The sequence below is a fragment of the Spermophilus citellus genome (genome assembly GCF_964194105.1).
Source record: "Spermophilus citellus genome assembly, chromosome: 4".
NCBI lineage: Eukaryota > Metazoa > Chordata > Mammalia > Rodentia > Sciuridae > Spermophilus > Spermophilus citellus.
The window spans coordinates 222,458,745-222,477,228 of record NC_138185.1 but is presented as its reverse complement, the minus strand read 5'-3'; the positions used below and the strand labels follow the sequence as shown (position 1 = coordinate 222,477,228).

Genomic DNA, 18,484 nt, shown 5'->3' with positions numbered 1-18,484 from the left:
TAATTTGCTGAGATTGGGGTTCCATGGTTCATTCTTAAAACAGAGTGATTCACTCAATATGCAATATAACTTTTAGGCCTCCATAGGAGCCTTCTTAACAAATTTGACTCATAATACAAGCTTGTGGGGATACTGCTTTTTTTTCTTCTTCTTTTTGGCACCAGAAATTGAACTCAGGGGCACTTGACCTCTGAGCCACATCCCCAGACCTATTTTGTATTTTATTTAGAGACAGGGTCTCACTGAGTTGTTTAGCGCCTCGCTTTTGGTGAGGCTGGCTTTGAACTCGCAATCCTCCTGCCTCAGCCTCCTGAGGAGATTGCTTTTATTACCTATCCTAACTTTTGGCTCAAAACACAAAATTGTCTCAGGGCTGGGGACATAACTCAGTGTCAACCCACTACTTGCCTAGCACACACAACAGCCTGGATTCAATTCCCTGTATCAAAACAAAACAAAATAAAAAACACAGTCATCTCAAGGTGAGTTGAAGGTGACTACCATGGGACATTTCCCACAGGGCTGCTGGGCCCTGGAGAGCTGGGTCCATGTCTCAGACCTCTTCATCAGCTCTATAGTTCCCAGGCTGGGATGTATAGTTCCCAAGATGTGCTGGGCACAGAGTCCCAGCTTCTCAGAGTGTGATCCACATGCACCTCCTTCTACATCTCCTGGAGCCGGCTGGTAATGCAAGACGTCTCCTCTCTGCCCCAGAACTGCATCCCCGTGTGAGCCCAGGGGCTCCCTACACTTGTGCAGGTTTGAGAACACTGCTGAGGAGGTCACCTCATCATGCACTGGCCACACCAGTGAGGAAACCGTGCACTTAAGCAAAGTAACCCATGTTTCACCTCAGGTCACCCAGCTGAGCAAGTGGGAGGAAGACAAGAACCCTGTCTCCTGCAACTCAGGCCACTGGCCCTGGGGACCCAGAGGAACATCAGGAGAGAGGGACTCCCACAGTACCATGACAGTCAGACCGTAGATGTCGTGGGTTCTGGCTGGCACCGATGTCCAAACAGACTGCTGGGAGGAAGAAGAGTCACCATGTGGTACCAAAGGCATTAAGCCAGCATGGAGGAAGCATGCTTACCTAAGTGGCTATGAAGAACTGAAGTCAGGCACTTTCCAGTGATGAGATGTGCTCCAATAACCAAACTCAAGGCAGAGAGATCAGCCAAGAAAAGGAGGAAGGGGAGCCAAAAAGCTCATTTGCTGTAATGAATTGACTAGAAAAGTTCAAAATCCCACCATTTATCATTTGACTAAGTTGAAGGAACCATAAAATCTCATGACTGGAATGTAGCTGAAAAGTTATTTGCTGCAACAATTCATCAGACTCTGCCCCCTAAGATCCCAGTGAGAAGCTGCCTGGCCTCCAGGACCACCCTCCAGCAGTGGGCCTGCTAGCCTCAGTCCTGTCAGCAGAAACCCCTCAAAACATTGGCTCACTTGAACTCAGCAATTTGAGTTCAAGGAGTAAATCCCAGACATGGGAAAAGCTGGGTGCACAAAAGTGTCTCTTATGGTGGAATAGATGATAAAGCTAACCTTGGTAGTGTTCTTGGCGATCATAGAGAAATAACAGACACACCCCTGACTGAAGAACAGTTTTCCACCATCTAAAAAGACATTCTCAGAGTATTTGGTTTCTGCCAGGATACACCAAACAGGTTACATCTAGGATTTCCACCTTGTCAAGCATTCCTAGTAACCAACAGGATGACAAGTGTCAGAACCAAGTCTCTCCTTACCAAGCATCAGCCAGAGGGTCAATACTTTTGGCTCTGAAGGCCCTGTGGTCTCAGCTCTGCTCCTGGACTGTGAGGGCAGGACAGAATGGTACATAAGTTAACGGCTATGTGTTCCAATAAAACACCATTTATAAAAACAGGTAGCAAGCTGGATTTAGCTTTGGGCTGCATTTTTCTGACCCCTGATCTCTATGCTCACATTTATTAGTTTTAAATGCAAAGAGTTTTGAAATATTCTACATATCCAACATAAATGACTTAATAAGTCATTAATGTATTCATGCATCTGCTGCATTCTCTCGAGAGATCTACCAAGTGCCTACCAGACACTGTTGAGTTTTGGGGCTAAGGCGGGGGCAAGACAGGAAGGCATATGGAGTCAAAGGAATATCACCAAAGCTTTTATAAGAGTTCATAATAACAAGAAAAACCCTTATAACCTATGTGAAAAGCAAAATCTGGAGTTGTGTATAAAAATAATACCAGTGTTTTTAAACTAAAAAATAAAACCACAGGGGGAAAGAATAATGAAAAAAACTACATCAAAATGCCGCTAGCTGCTCCCCTTGGGCTGGTGCACTGCCTCTCCTTTCCCGGGCTTCCCTTTCATTACATGGCTGTCTCCACTTTATAACAAACACCACTCCCTGTTGTATCTGGAAGGGGTTGTTGCTTTTCTTAAGTTAAGGCTGTGTCCCTGCTGCCGGGCCACTGCTGACCCTGATGGGAGCTCATGCCAGTGGCGGTTCAGCACCAGGGACAGAGCCACAGGCTGCAGGAGCCACCTCAGCCCCAAGGGCCAGAGGCTGGACCTCCCACAGAGTCCCTCCAGCAGATATCCAGCAGGAGAGTGCCCCTGAGCCAGGCTTGGGCAAACGGAACCACCACTGCCTCCCCTTGGGACCCGGTGGGGGAGGAGTATGGGTAAAAAGACCAGTGTTTTTAAACTAAAAAATAAAACTACAGGGGAAAAGAAACAAGTGTGCACAGATCCCATCACCCCCAGTCCGAGCTTCGGAGGGCTCCAGACAAACCGATGCCAGCCGCGCCAACACCTGCCTCTAACTGCCTCTCCCGGGGGTCTCAGAGCCGGCAGCTGGCATGGGCCCTGGGAGGAAATCCAACATTTTTAACAAACTCTCAAATCAGATGGTGTCTGTGGTGAGTAATTTCTTACGTGTTTGGTCTTTAAGGCTAAAAACAGTGAGGGCACCTTTCAGGGTGGCTGTCGGGAAGGGTTGGGAATCAGGTGGTCCCACCGCAAGTGTCATGAGAAGAGCTTCCGAGGTACATGGCGTGTTCAAACGTCTGCTGATCGTGACTTTGTACTCTGACTATAAGGCATTCTAGCATTTTTTCTTAATTATACCATATCCATTTCTTTAAGGGTAATTTTCCTCTTTTCTAAACATTTTTGTAAGTTTCTTTGTAACAGATAAACTTTTTTTTGTTTGTTTTTGTTTTAAAGAGAACATGGGTCTATGGGCACTGGTGAAGCACACTGAGTAAGAGCTGACCTGTGGACTAGACAGACTCCCTGTTCTCTTTCAAGAAAGGGACCTCTTCCCTTGGGTTCTCCTCAAACCCCAGGCAGCCCCTTGGGCAGCCTGCTGAAGGAGGGCCTTCCTGGAGCAGCCAATTACCTGCCCCACCCAAACTCCTCAGAAGGGCTTCTGCTCAATACAGTGACCAGGAGACTAACCTGCCAGAGTAGGGCCAGAAGCTCAAGGAGGGTACCTTCAGGGAGGATCTTCTGGAGCTGCAGGGACAGCTGGCTAGATAGAGGTCCTCAGAGTGAGGCCCGTGAGGCCCTGAATCCCAAATGAGGGAGAACACACAGGCGTTCTGCACCTTCCTCCGCAGTCAGCTTCCACGCAGGCTCAAGAAGGCATCAGGGGCCACTTCAGCCTGTTCCCTTCTACCCAGAGCAGCATTTCTCAGACCTGAAGTCATCAGGCCCCACAGGCAGTGGGCCCACCCATGGTCACAGAACCTCCTCAGCCCTGCTCTGGACCCCCTTGCTCACAAACTAATCCCAACCAAGACTCACGGCATCAGAAGTATCTGTGCCCAGGCCCGTCCCACTGACTGGAGCATACACCCAGCCAAGTCCTGCTGGTCGCCAGTCCCCACACACACCTGGTGTCCTATGCATGATGTACTCCCCCTTCCTTCACCATTCCTACAACACTGTTCTAAAAGCCAGGGGCCCACAACAAACAAGAATCCCTGGGAGCTAAGAGCTTCCACTTCAGAGGTGGAAGACCAGAAAATAAATGACCCTGAAAAATCATAGCTCGCCAGGTGATGACAAAACCTAAGGAGAGAACTAAGATAGTGGAGGGGACTACTGAATGCCAGTGGGTGGCGACAGGGAGGCCTCACTGGAGAGGGGCGATTGAACAACGTCCAAAGGAGGGAGGATCTAGCCTCTGAATAGAAAACTGGAAGAAAAAGCACTCCTGGCAGAAGAAGCAGTGCAAAGGCCCTGAGGCAGGAATATGCAGGTGTGTTCTAGGAAAGGCACAGAGGCCAAGCAGGTTGGAGATGATCAGAGAGGTATGAGGACATCAATGAGGCCTTTCAGTCCATTGTGAGGATATAGGCTTTTACTGTGATCAAGACAGGAACCTGGACTGCTCTGGATGCTTATTAGAAAGACTCTTAAGGGCCAGGGGAAGACAGGCCAGATCAAAAGCCTCTACGATTGTCCCAGAGAGACTATGGCAGCTGAGGCCAGAGCTGGGAAGTGAACGTGAGGATGGGCAGTCAGAGTCTGAAGGTGGTCGATAGGCTTTGCTTGCAGGTTAGGGCATGAGGTATGGTGGAAAGAGCAGTTCTGCTGTTCAGGCCTGAAAGACTAGGAGGAGCTGCCATCCAGGAAGTGGTGAAGGCAGCAGGTGGCAGCTGAGGGTGGGAGTGGAAACCTCACCAGCCTTTAAGTCCTATAGGAAGGAGCACCTCCTCTACGTGCTGTCCCCACACTTGACCCCAAGGGCCAGGTTCATACACCAGGCATGGCACCTGCCCAACACCAGCCCTCAGACTTTGCAAGGTCTCTCACAGCACAGCAGGGAGACCTCCTCTGCCTGTGGCCCCCCACTGAACTCTCCACTTGGGGATGTGAGAAGCCCTACAGGAAGTAGCACCTCCTCTAGGTGCTCCCATGCCTCTGGAGGCAGCTGAAAGCCCTCATGTCCTCCCAATGCTGGCCTCTCCCCACCTCTCGTGCACATCATCATGCACGAAAAGCATTTCTCTGCACCACAGTGATCTGCATCTGTAGTCATTCCTTGAGCAACCAAAGCTGATGGTCTTTATATATCATCTGAAAGCGCCTGCACAGAGTAGGTGTTCAACAAGGACTTCTAGGAACACACGGCCTAGAATGCGCCTGCGCACAGCAGATATCCAACAAGGACTTCTAGGAACACACGGCCTAGGATAGCGCCTGCAAACAGTAGGTGTCCAACAAGGACTTCTAGAAATACACGGCCTAGGACTGCCTGTATAATGCTTCGATAGTCAAACAAATCAACGATAGTCTCTCAGAGTAGATCTTAAAATTCTGCTAGTGATGATTAACTTTTCAGTGGTAATTATTCCATCTTAAGGTCTCTACATAGAGGCTGACCTGTCCCCAGATATTCAAATCGTCAAGGTAAGCTCTCCCGTGGAAAGACCAGCTAGGAAGAAGGGAGTTACCTTGCCGGTCCTTATGTCCCATGCTTTGATTTCAGAGCTGAAGCCTCCACATAAAAAAATACTGTGGTCTTTTGGGTGAAATTTCAAGGTGGTGATTCTAAAGTCACTTCGACCACTAAATAGCTGAGTTCCTACAACACAAACAGAAGAGAGGGTTAGAAAATATTTAGATCACAAAAATAAATATCTTAAAGCTAAAATACCGACTGGTAAGGAAGCTGCGCAAGAGGGCCACTCACCTGGACAAGCCCCTCATGACCAGGGGAGACCTGGAAACACAACGACAGCGGCACATCTGCCTTCATCCTCCGCCACCCCACTGTACCTGGCTGAGCTCTCCCCACACACAGGACCTGACAGTCTGGCAGTAAGTAAGAGTGGCCTTGAGGCAGCCAAGCCACAGAATGGACATGAAGTGTGAACCACTGGGGTCTCCCTGGTCCTACAGGACTCAAGACTGTCTGTTGAGTGCTGTGTGCAGGGCAGTAGTGTTTGTGTGCATGCAGGCACACATGTGGGGCAGAAAACAGCACTAGCACTATGATCATTTAGAAGTGTGCTATGTAGACTTCAGACATGCCAATAATTCAGGGTAGGTCAAAGCCAGGGCTCCCTCCATGACCGAGGGAGGCCTCCACATCCCAGAGCACTGTAATTCTCACCGGTCACACTAAATGCTCCTGAAACTGCATCGAGAACCAAGTCCAACATGGAAGGCATTCTCCCACAGCAGAGTCCGAGTGCTGTCCCCATACTTGACCCCAAGGGCCAGGTTCACACACCAGGCACGGCACCTGCCCAACACCGGCCCTCAGACTTTGCAAGGTCTCTCACAGCACAGCAGGGAGACCTCCTCTGCCTGTAGCCCCCCCTGAACTCTCCACTTGGGGATGTGAGAAGCTGGTGGCCAAGGAGGATGATGCCGAGATCTCACATCATGCCCACTGTAGGCCCAGGAAGTAGTGTTTTTTCATTCAATTCAGAAAGCATTTCCTGAAGGTTGCCCCGCTTAGTGTGCTGGAACCCCACATACTTCCCTCCATCTTTAGCACAAAGGAGCTTATGAACATTTCACTTGTAAAGCTCCATTTTTCCCTTAAAAAAATAAATAAAAAATGGCTCCTGCAATCAATCAGAAAGTATCAGAGCTATATTCTCCCATTTTTAACAAAAATTCACTGAAAAATTCAGCTCAAGATTCACTGAAATCTTCATTTAAAGAATTTTAAAACATAGCACATACCTGTAATCACAGTGGCTTGGGAGGTTAAAGCAGGAAGATCATGAGCTCAAGGCCAGCCTCAGCAATTTAGTGAGACCCTGTCTCCAAATAAAATATTAAAAAAGGGCTGGGGACTTGGCTCAGTGGTTAAACACCCTGGGTTCAGTCTCCAGTAACAAAAAACAAAAACATATTTTAAAACAGATTAAAGAAACACTGAGCTCAGGTTAAGGCCATAGATATTAAGGTTTTTAACAGGTTATACTCTTAGATTGTTTTTGGCAAATAATAATAATAATAATAATAATAATAATAATAATAATAATAATAATAGTTTGAGAGAGAGAGAGAGAGAGAGAGAGAGAGAGAGAGAGAGAGAGAGAGAGATGGGGCGCAGAAACAATGGAAAAAATTGAAAACATCTGACTTCTGGGGCTGTCGTATATTCAGTGGTATATCATGTGCTTAGTATGCCTGAGGTCCTGGGTTCAATCACCAGTACCAAAGAAGTATCTGCTTTCAAGAAATTCTCTCCATGGTAAATGTTTTTGGAAGGCAGTACTCTCCTCCTTTGTTGGCGCGCCCTTACCTTGATGGATGACTAAATACACTGATTTTTAAAATATGCTCTAGGGGCCTATAATCAGCAGCTACCTGTCATCACAGAAAAGTTCAGAAATGTTTGGAAAATCTCTCCATCTTTAAGCTCCACAAGCCCTAAACCATTTTACTACCAAGATGTAGTAGCACACAGGGTATCCATGGCCACCCGTTGCCGGTGCCGACAGCAAACTGACTCCAGGTCACAGAGGCCATAGCAGTGAAGAGCTGCTGCACCCGCCTGGCTGTCCAGCCCCAGGGAGCAGCTGTGGCAGCACGAGCCTCTGCCTGAGAGCGTGCTGCCCTGATGGGGAGAACCGCAGTAGCGATCTGCAGCAAGATGGCTAATGCTTGACACTGGTTCTTACATCTCAGTGTGTCCAATGCAAGCCATGTGGCAAAGACAAGGGAAAGAGGAACCAGAATGAAATCCATTGTTCTGGGGTAGGAAGAGAATTTTGTAAATTGTATTTCTAACAGAATTCTTTAGAAAGTCACCCGGGAGCTGACTTCCAGGTGCCTTGGGGTTGTGTTTCTCCCTCATTAGGCCAGCAGCACCATGACCCTTGGGTCAATGTTTTAAAAATCACTTTTGGGTTGCTGGGGTCATGGCTCAGTGATAGAGTGCTTGCCTAGCATGCAAGAGGCACTGGACTCAATCCTCAGCATCATATAAAAATAAAATAAAGATACTGTGTCTACCTATAACTAAAAAATATATTTTTTAAAAAATCACTTTTTGATGAATCGGTCTAATTGGCATTTCTCAAATTTACTCTTCTTTTCCTTTCCTGAAACTTATCTGGAAGCCAAGCTCTTCCTTATCTGTTCAACTGCAGACAGCGATCAGAAACCAACCATGCTGCGCCCTGGCAAATTCTCCCACCCATAAAAAAGGGGCAGAGGAGGGTCATTCCCTCAGCCTCCACTCCCGCTCAGGCTCTCGCTGAGTCCTGAGAAGCTTGCTCCAGCCAAGTGGATGGAGACTGTGGGAAGGCCTTGGGCGTCGTGACCAAGGGCCAAGGACCCCCACATCCTCTCCATGGAAAAGGAGGGCAAGAGCCGCTGTGGCCCACACACCAGCCCAGGGCGGGGTGGGCCAGAAGCATCTCTCAGAGACAGCTGTGCCCACTACCGGCCTGCTCAGCTATAGCTCTCTGCCAGTCCTCAAATCTGAAAGGAAGGAAGCTCTACTTGCCTGAAGGTGAGGATGCTTCCCCGTTTCCTGGACTGCCGCAGAAAGCCATATGCTGGGTTTTGGAAATGGCAGTGAATTATCCATATGTTCTTTCGAAAAGTGCAACAACACAGCCTCGTCAACAATGAGGAAGAAAGAAGAAAACTGAGTTGCTAAAAGATGATGGTTGGTGTTGGGGCTCAGCGACAGAGCACTGGCCTGGCATGTGTGAGGCCCTGGATTCGATCCTCAGCACCACATAAAAAATAAATAAAATCAAGGTACTGTGTCCATCTGCAACTAAAAAATTAAGTAAATATTAAAAGATGATGGTTGAAGTTTTCCTGCCCCCTCAAAAAAAAAAAAACAAAAAAAAAAAACAACCTTGCATTCATGAATGCTATTTTTCCTCAATGCACAAGGAGATTGAGAATCTGCCTTTTAAGTACAAAAATGGTTCCTTCAGAAGACAAGCTATGGTGTATATTTTTCCTACTTTTAATAACTAGGTCTTTGAAAGATTTTTCAACTTTTGAATAAGCTTCCAGACATCTCATGGAAAACAGTAGGGGGAAAGTCTATTAAATAAAAGAGGCCTCAAAACACTTGGGTTCAGAAACAGGGACCAAGGTGACCCTGACCTGGCCCCGTACTTGTTTTTCCACACCAGGGATGGAGCCCAGTATGTTTGCCACTGAGCTACATCTCATGTCCTTTCTAAAGATTTTTTATTCTGAGACAGTATCTCACTAAGTTGCTGAGGCTGGCCTCAACTCGAATTCCTGCCTTGGCCTCCCGAGTTACTGGGATTACAGGCTGTGCTACCACATCCACGTGGGCACAATGTTTGAAGCGGGAGGAGGCATAAGCGAGGAGCTGGCACAAACCAGCTCCATCACTTCCAGCGGAGGGACCTTGGGCTGGTTCCTCTGTCTCTGTGCTCAACTGTCATGAGGATTAAAAGCTAAGTGGTCCATAAGGCACTCTATGGAGCAAGCATCAAAAGGGAGCTATGATAGCTTGAAAAATCAAACCCCAACCTGCTGGATTCATCCTTAGTTAAATTAAAAGCTAAAACCAAAAACTACTGGCTTTTAACAGCAGGAACATTGAGAGATTAATGATTGTTGAGCTTTGTCGTGAGGCTCTGAGAACGCTGCCCTGGGCTGGCCTCTGCATGTGCTGAAGGGACAGGGTGGCTGGAGGACGCGCCAGCTGAACACCTTGACTATCAACAGCAGACATGACCGAGGCCAAGGGCGTTCTAAGGTTTGCTGCCTCCCTTCCACAGGACAGCACTGTTACCAGCTCCTCTGGGCCAGGCTTCCTGAAACCCCTGGTTAGTTGTGTCTACTATGTGTGTCTACTGTATGTGTGTCTACTATTTTAAAAATTCTATTTCTTCACTGTATGCTTATTATAGGAAACTGAGCTCTAAAATATTTAATCTACTGGCACTGGCTTTATTGATCTGATTAGACTGAGCTCAACTAGTATAAAAATTGCTCAGATTTTATTAAGCTAAGAAAAATTACTTCTTTTCCTCTCAATCAATAATGATACAAATAAAGAATAAATTATCAGGCTAGGGGTGTGGCTCAGCAGTAGAGCACTTGCCTAGTGTGGGCGAGGCCCAAGTTCAATCCCCAGCACCTAAATAAATAAATAATCATTGAAGCAAAAGCACATTTAAAACAGCACAGAAACTCAAGTCAGCTTCCAGGCTCCAGTGTCACTGTCATGGGGCCCCGCGGTACTGGACCCTGGGCTCCTCGCACTGCCTCTCTCCCTTTCTCAGGGGCAGGCACTGAGCTCCCCCAGGTGACCACCCTATGGCTGGGGCAACACCACCTGTCTGCTCTCATGCCGGCCCTGGGGGACCCTATGGTCACAATGTTTGACCCTCCTAGCTCAGGTCCTGGCACTTAACTGGTATTTAGGGTCAAATGAAATCCCAGGGAAGAGAGGGGACATCCATACCCTCCCTCCAATGTCCCCAAGGAAGAGAGGGGACATCCATGTCCTCCCTCCAGGGAGCTCACTTTGACCAAGGAGGAGATGATCGATGTTAATGACAAGCCCATTACCTCCAGGCCTGTCTGGGGTGTGCACTTATCACACCTCAACCCCAGCTGGCTCAGCAAGGTGAGACACTATGAAACCCTGTGACATGGACATGCTGAGATCGTCTGGACCCACCTAATCCCAGTGCCAAGCTCTCTGCACCCAGCCTGGAGCACCTGCCAGCTATCCGTGACCTTTCCTTCTCCTTAGCTCTTTGTTCGCATCCACGACTCACCAACAAGTAGGGAAGCTGTTGACAAGGAAGAGCTCGCTGTTGGATTGTGGTAATTGAGCCTGTGCTCTGAGGCAGGAGGCACATGACTCATTTCGCTAAAATCAATATCGTTACACTCATCCTCCGGGAAGTATTCAGCCAGCTGTAAATTTAAACATCCTGACTCAAAGTTAACGAGAAAAGAAGCTCACTAACTTCCAAGTCAAACTCCATGTACCAGAAATGGGCCATCCTGGCAGGCTGGGTGGAGAGCAGAGCTGGCCTGCGCCAGGAATCCTCTAGCAGGGCTCTAGCCAAGCAGCAGCCCCCTTGGATCCCTGCATCTGCACTGGGAAACTGGGACCATAAACCCCTTCAGGAGCAATGTGAGAACAAGCCCGACACATACCAGTGCCCAATCAACAGCCACACCACCATGGTCACAGGAGGAACAGCAGGGACGTAATGATCTCGCTGCTATTGATGACCTGCATGAAACCAACTTTACCAAAATTTCTTTAAACGTGAGTTACCAACCAGCAATCCAGGTGTGCCTGATGACTTGCATGTACACCAGTTTCTGGAAACCAGAACCTCCTTCTATCAGCAGGCATGTGGTGGCTGCACTGTGGTCCCGGGGCAGTCAATGAGGCACATGAGGAAAACGAAGTGTGGAGACACTTTCCAGAGTGGAAGACAAGGAAGCACATGGGGCTGGAAGCAGGCGCGAGGGCTGAGGGCCCTGCCCCAAGAGGAAAGCCAGAGGAATATTCAGTGAGAGCGCCTGCTGCCCCTCCACCAGAGCCCTGAGACCCTGGTGCTCCTGGGACTCTTCTTGCTCTTCCCCTGCCAGGTGTCCTGAAGTCTTTGACACTTCCCCCCGGGAGCACAGCTGCTGACAGCTAGAGAAGCACCCTGGCTTCTCACTTAATCAGAGGCTTGGTCAAGATGAGCTCAGGCACTCCCTCCCGAGCCTATAGCTCCCAATAGTCGGCTGAGCACACTACTTGTCTGGGCAAACAGTTGTGGAGAGAGCCTGCCACTCCTGTGCCTCTGCAGAAAACCTCTCCCAATCCCATGGGCCCGAGTTGGATCTAGCTGTTGCCACTGGCCATATGGCCTTAAAGTCACTAAACTCTCTAAGCCTCCATGAATGAAATGGACATAAGAACACTGCCCTCGCAGCTAGAGAGTGACCAAGCGTGACACATAAGCACAGGTGCTGCTCCCACACACGCCTCTCAGTTTGATGGAGGCCAGGCAGAGTGTGAACAGACCCACACCACCAAGCCCAAGAAGGAGTGGGACCACGGGCTACTCTCTATCCTTACAGTGTCCCTAGCTGGAAGGAAGTCCCAAGATGATGCAAAAGCAAGGCCAGTCCCAGAAGATGCTTCTTAAAAAAACAAGGGAGTGGTCACGAGCTGACCACTCATTTTCACACACACCATGGCCCCCAACAAAAAACAAGGGACATCCAGAGCAAGAGGAGCTGGACAGGGGCTGGGGACAGGGGGACTGCAGGCAGTGGGTATCCAGTGAGAAGGGCAGACCTTCCCTACCACTAACACCTGGAGCTCTGGAGAGGGCAGGCTGCAGGCTCCTGCACGCCCACCCCAGATCCCAGAGAAAGGGTGCATGCCGCCATCACCAGGGAGAGCTGCTCCCCCACCACCACTGTGGAGAGGGAAACCTGGAGGAGGATCTCTCTGATCAGAGAGATGGGCCAAGGCCTCCTCACAGTCTGCCCTGAAACCCACCCTGACTGCCAGCTGGGGGATTCTGAAATTGACAACCTAAAGTGGCCCCATTTGGGGAACTACCAACAATTGGGACACCCTGGACAACTCCACAGAACCGAGGTCTTTTTTTTAATGAGATTTTTGTAAAATATTTATTTTTTAGTTGTAGTTGGATAAAATATCTTTAATTAGTTAATTTATTTTTATGTGGTGATGAGGATCAAACCCAGGGTCTTGCACGTGCTGGGCAAGCACTCTCCCGCTGAGCCTCAACCCCAGCCCAGAACCAAGGTCTTCACGGAGCAGTGACAGAGGGAAGAGGCACCTCTGCTGAGGGCCGACCCTAACCCATGCTCTGAGGGGCTCTCTGTACACACTGCACCCTCCCCCAACAGTCTGCCAGCCAGGCTCCTGCAGAAAAAGGCAAAGGCACACTCCCCGCCTTCCCGACTCAGGGTGGGGGGTGTGGGGCTGAAGGGGCATCCCACCCACATTCCTTCTACGGCATCCGGGAACTGGGTGCACCTCAGGAGAACGTCCAACACAGACAAAGAGAGCTCCTGAATGGCCAACAAGCGTGCCGCATGGAGACCTGCGCCCCTCAGCAACAGTGGCTTCACCATCAAGCTGGGAGACTGATGGGGACTAGAACTTTCGAGAAACACCACCAGGACCGCTAAGCACTGGAGGAGCCATGACGGGTGTGGAAGAGACAGGCTGATTTTATATGCAGGACAGGTGACTCACAAGGCTGAGGACACTCAGGTGGCGTCAGCTAGTGTCCCCTGAGGCCACCTCAGGCTAATACACTGGAGACATTTGTTAGGAAGATTACAGACGGAAGCAGGAACACCAAAAATAATTAATCTGTGAGCAGATTTTATTAAGTGTTGATTCATGGTTGTTCTGTAAGCCAACAGCCCGTCAGAACTATAAATTAATGAGATAAAATGTGGCTGGCCCTCCATATTTCAGGCTGGGTATTGACATTTTAGAATCCACAGATTTTTAGCTGTATTGATTGAGGACACCAGGATAAATGGCCTTGGCACCAAATTCCCATTAACGACAATGGGCACCGAGTGACTAATTCCCAAAGCGCTGCACCGAGACGCCCCGCGCTGCCTTCTCTTGGCAGGAGCGCTAATGAGACTGAAATGAAAAAGGCAAATCACTAAGGGTGGAAAGGGGATAAAGCAAAACAGGAGAGCAGACTTGGTAGAGAGAAAGGACAAGAAGCCAAAGCAGGACAGAGGCCACAAGGGCCGCAAGTCCAGCCCAGTCCAGCCCTGGCTGAAGAGAGCACTCAGGGACACCAAGGCAGAGGGTGGGTGTCCTGAGAGGAGGCAGAAGACATGGGGAGTCTACCCCACCCAGACAGCCTGTGATGGGCTTCACTGCCTAGCCAGGAGGGCTCAGCATGGACCCACTTAGTTCCAGCTCATCCCCACACACAGGGCCAGTCGATGAAGCCAGAGAGAACACCAGGATGGGCCCGTCTCAATGAGCTCCCACGGGAGCCAGGAGGTGCACAGAAACCACAGTCTTGGGAGCTGGAGGGCCTCTATAGGCTGGGGTGCAAGCTCTGCCACCATGCCCTTGCTGGAGACGAAGGGTGTCCAGCAAGCCCTGTGCTGCAGCCCAGCACGTTCCTGCACACAGCAGATACATGGGGAGTAGATGCTGAGTGAACCAACAAGGCCTTCAGAAGACAAGCCTGGCAGTGAACACATTCCCAGAAGAGGTGTGGGTGGGGGGTCCACATCGCCTCACTGGCTGGGTGGCAAGGCCCCCAGAACAGGGCCCCATCTTCCTCTCTATCCATTCAGCACCAGAGAGCTGAAGGAATGTGCTGGGCCTGGGCCAGACAAACTATCCCTCTCCTCCAGCAGGCCTGTAGAACACACAAGACCAGCTGCAGCGACCAGGGATACCCACCCAAAGCACAAATCAAACCCAGCTCTCTCCTGCTCAAAACTCAGCAGTGGCCCTACAGCAGTCCCTAACTTGTCAGGCAAGAGGGCCTCTGGATGTCTAAAACATTCAAGACATCCCCCAATACACACACACATACACATACACACACACACATACACACACACACACACACACACACAGGCATATGTGTCCGCTTAACATCTGTTGATTGAGAAAACAGGTAATAACGCAGGGCCACAATGAATCTGCTAATGTCATCAAGTGAATCTGAGTATTTCAACAGCATCACCCACATCTGAGAAATGATGGCCCAGAGTTAGGTGAGCTAACTTGTCCCTCTATGGGCAGTGCAGCACCCACCCATATGTGCTCATGGGATCCATAGGCCAGGGGTACCCTCCTGCAGATCCCAGATCCTCTCTCCCATTCCCTCACACACAATGTAGCATCCTGTGTCCTTGTGGCCCTACCTGCTGAGAGCCCACTTCCCTCCCCTGGAACACACTTCCTCCACCGTGATTTCTCACTTAACTCCTGGCTCAGTGTGGGCTGTGCTTCCTCCAGGAAGGACCCCTGGGTTTTCTAAACTCCGTGCTCCTGCAATCCCTGTATCTCACTCCATCACTGCAGACGGTGGTCCCAGCACTTCTGTCCTCAACAGATGTGGCCTTCTCCAGGTGAGCCCTGGGCTGTGTTCAGCTCTGTCGCACACACAGCATGGCAATGGGGCACATGGGCACCAGGGAAGCAGGCCTGGCAGACCTGGGCACATCCTGGTTGTGCCACTGCCTAGCTCGTGGCCCCAGACCAGCATGTGAAGAGGCCGCCTTTTCACAACTCTGATGGTCCCTGCCTCTAAGGGTGACAGGGCCCACAGGACACTGATGTGGATGGCTGTGGAGAGAAACCTGGCACACAGTGGGTACCTGGTCAGAACAGACTGCTGCATCATCATCAGCCCAATCATCATTATCAAGTGGCAGCAAACTCCCCAAGCCTTGGCACCCGTGGGCTTGAGAAGAAGAGAGACACAAGCTGTCAGACAGCTTCCCCATGAGGGAGAGGCTCTGTCCACTGGGCACTAAGGGAAGGGTACCAATCTACAGTACATACTCAGCTCCAACCCTGCCAGTCCCTCACCACTGAGAGGCCTTTGCACAGGCCATCTCGCGCTCTGGGCCTCGGTCTCCTCACCTATGAAATGGAAATAACCACTGCCAGCTGCTGTAGGGAGAATTCCACAGGCCTCCCACAGAGCTGGAGATACACCCCTTGACCAAGCAGGGCCCCTGACTGGCAGTCTCATCATCCCACCCCTGAGCGTGCATGGGGCCAAAAGGAGCCGTAAGACCGCCTGGGTGGCCTACAAGAGGAGGACATGTGAAGTGGGTTCCAAGTCCACAGTGACCTCGGCCTCCTCTGTGTTTCCTCTCTGCATCCTCTCAGACCTGCTGGGCTGGACCCCAGGGTAAGGCCACCAGGCCGGGGGCAGCCACACCAGGCAGGCAGGATGCTGGTCTCAGGGCTCCAGGGACTCTAGTCCCTCCTCTTGCCCCTGGCTGTGGTGCCTAGCAGAAAAGTGACCGAGGAAGGAGGAGCCTAAGAGTAGATGGCCACATGGGTGTGGAAAGAAGCTAGGCCCGGGACAAGGGCAGCATTGGCCTGCCCACCAGCTGTGTCAGCCCTGGTCTGTTCCTACCACCACCCAGCAGAAAGCCTCGGGAACTGGGGCCATAGCAGGTATCACAGTGCCTGGACACAGAGCCAGGGACAGGAAAGCTCCTTCCACTGACTCCTCCTCCAAGCCTGCTCAGATTCACACTCATACCCAGCACGAATCCATCTTGCCAATGCTCTTCTAGTGTGGGCACTAAAGCAGAACCTACCCTTCCTTGGGAGATGAAGTCATTCTTACAGCCTTCAATGGTAATGGACTGACAGCAGTCCTATACACTGGCCCCAACCAAAGAACACCACGATCAGGTTAAACCTGCTTCACTATAAACCACATGTCAGAGTTGATAAAAAGCTGCCTCGATATCCGCCCCACAGCTTGAGGCTGAGACAGCCTTGAACCTTCTCCAGAGAGTTGGGGGCCCCTCCTACTCCCCTAACACCCCACACAGCCCGTGGCCAGGGACCCTCCAGAGAACCCTCCCCAGTGAGAGAGCTGCCAGCTCGCCTTGGAGTAATGATACCAAGGAACCCACCTGTTTCCAGGTCTGTGAGGTGCAGGGCAAAGTCGAAGCCGCCACTGAGGATGCGCCCGCCGCAGGGAGACCACCGGGCAGCCCGCACAGCCTCGCGGTGCAGGGTGTAGGTCTGCAAGCAGCGCCCCGAGTCCACAGCGTTCCACACCTACAAAGAAACAAACAGCACCCGACATTGGAGGATGGCCAGTCTCCTGGACTGGGCTCAGACTGTCTGCATGGGGCAGGGGCTCGCTCTAGACTGACTCCCGCTGTTTCACCATCAAAATGATATCGAGATGCTAAAACATGTCCTTGCAGAAATGTGAAGACTTTTTTCTGGGATGAAGAACACAGGATGACCCCCTGGGTTTTCTAAAGTACACAGGCAGAATGAGGCACCTTCTTGCCCATCCTGTGTCTCCACTCACCTACCTAAGCCCTTCTAGCCTGCTCCTGCCTTCAGGCACCATAGAGTGCTGCTGTCTGCACTCGGCCCTGCCGCAGCCTCACCTGTATCCCTGGAGTCCTTACTCTTCATGGCCAGGCTAGACACATGGGCACTGCTTTAAGACTGTGACTCAAAAAGGAGCCTGCCACGCTCAGAACAAACAGCAAACACCCACCCTGGCTTCCCCAGGGGAATGAGACCTCACATACACTGAACGCCTTCTGAAAGTGACGCGGGGCCTGAGTACAGAAGAGCACATTCTGAGAGCTGCTGGCTTCAGATCCCATCACCCTCCACACAGCCCAAGGAAAAGGCAGTGGCAACCCTGTGGCTGCAGGATGAAGGGGACGCTCTCCTAGTACACAGTATTCCTGGCCCATCCTGTGAGTTGGCCCAGTGGCACTACCTCTCTGGACCTGTCTCCACTCCAGGAAGGGAGAAGAGACAAACACGGCCCAAGGCAGGGGCAAGGGCTAAGGCGCGACCCTGCACAGTGTGTGGCAGGGTGCCGCGCACAGCAGGACCCTGCAGTTGCTGGATGCACTGCTTGGAGCTTGCAGGATTCTCCACGCTCCTGTCAACCACATCAGGAAAACCAAGCCTCACTTTCCTTAATGAGACAGAAACCCACTCGAAGTGCAACCGCCATGAACACGACCCTAGGGGTAGCTCCCGTCAACCTGCCAAGTCCTGAAGATCTTCACAGAGCAAAGGGTCGAGTTCTGGAATATGTAAATATCTAAGGTCAGAAGCAACCTTCAAAGAATGTTGAGAGCTCCGTTCTGCTTTCCTGCCAGGTCAGTGGCTAGGGCTACAAGCTGGGAAACTGAGAGACAGCAGCATTCGCATTTAGAGATGTGGACAGAAGCAACAAAAGCAGCTGTCAGGACTTCAGAGTGTCCGGAGAACCCAAGCAAGGGAAGCAGGGTGCAGGGAGTGCCGCTCCTCCAAAACTGCATACAATTACAGTATGCATAGAAAAAATAAAGTAACATGAATGAAGCAAATCTACAGGATCAACACAGTTGAGGTAAAAATTAATGCTGAGTACCTAAAACAAGATATATATATATATATATATATATATATATATATATATATATATAAAACAGAGTAGGACGCTAGTATTTCGTATGTTACTAAAAATATGTTTAGTAACACACAAAATTTCACCTCATAACCATTAAGATGGCTGCTAATAAAAGAACAGAAAATGGTGAGTGTAGGCAAGGATGCAGAATCAAATCCACGCACATGCGGGCAGAAATGTGAATAGTGTTGCTGATATGAAAAACAGTTCCAGTTCCTCAAAAAGTTCAACACAAGGGCTGGGGATGGGGGCTCAGTGGTAGAGCACTCACCAAGCACACACGAGGCACTAGGTTCAATCCTTGGCACCACATAAACATAAAATAAAAATATTGTGTC

The 18,484-nt window shown here is 50.3% G+C and overlaps 1 protein-coding gene across 8 annotated transcripts in view; it reads right to left on the bottom strand.

The window, feature by feature from the left end:
• Positions 1-18,484, bottom strand: part of WDR25 (WD repeat domain 25) — a 142,743-nt gene that overhangs the window by 34,991 nt on the left and 89,268 nt on the right. For 7 of the 8 annotated variants that reach the window (XM_081292011.1, XM_081292006.1, XM_081292012.1 and 4 more), the window contains exons 3-4: positions 16,627-16,774; positions 5,460-5,590 (exon numbers count right to left, since the gene is read on the bottom strand). The exons of the other annotated variant lie outside the window; for it this stretch is intronic. In XM_081292011.1, the coding sequence (XP_081148137.1) occupies positions 5,460-5,590; positions 16,627-16,774 (279 nt within the window). The remainder of the gene's footprint in view (positions 1-5,459; positions 5,591-16,626; positions 16,775-18,484) is intronic. 8 annotated transcript variants of the gene reach the window in all.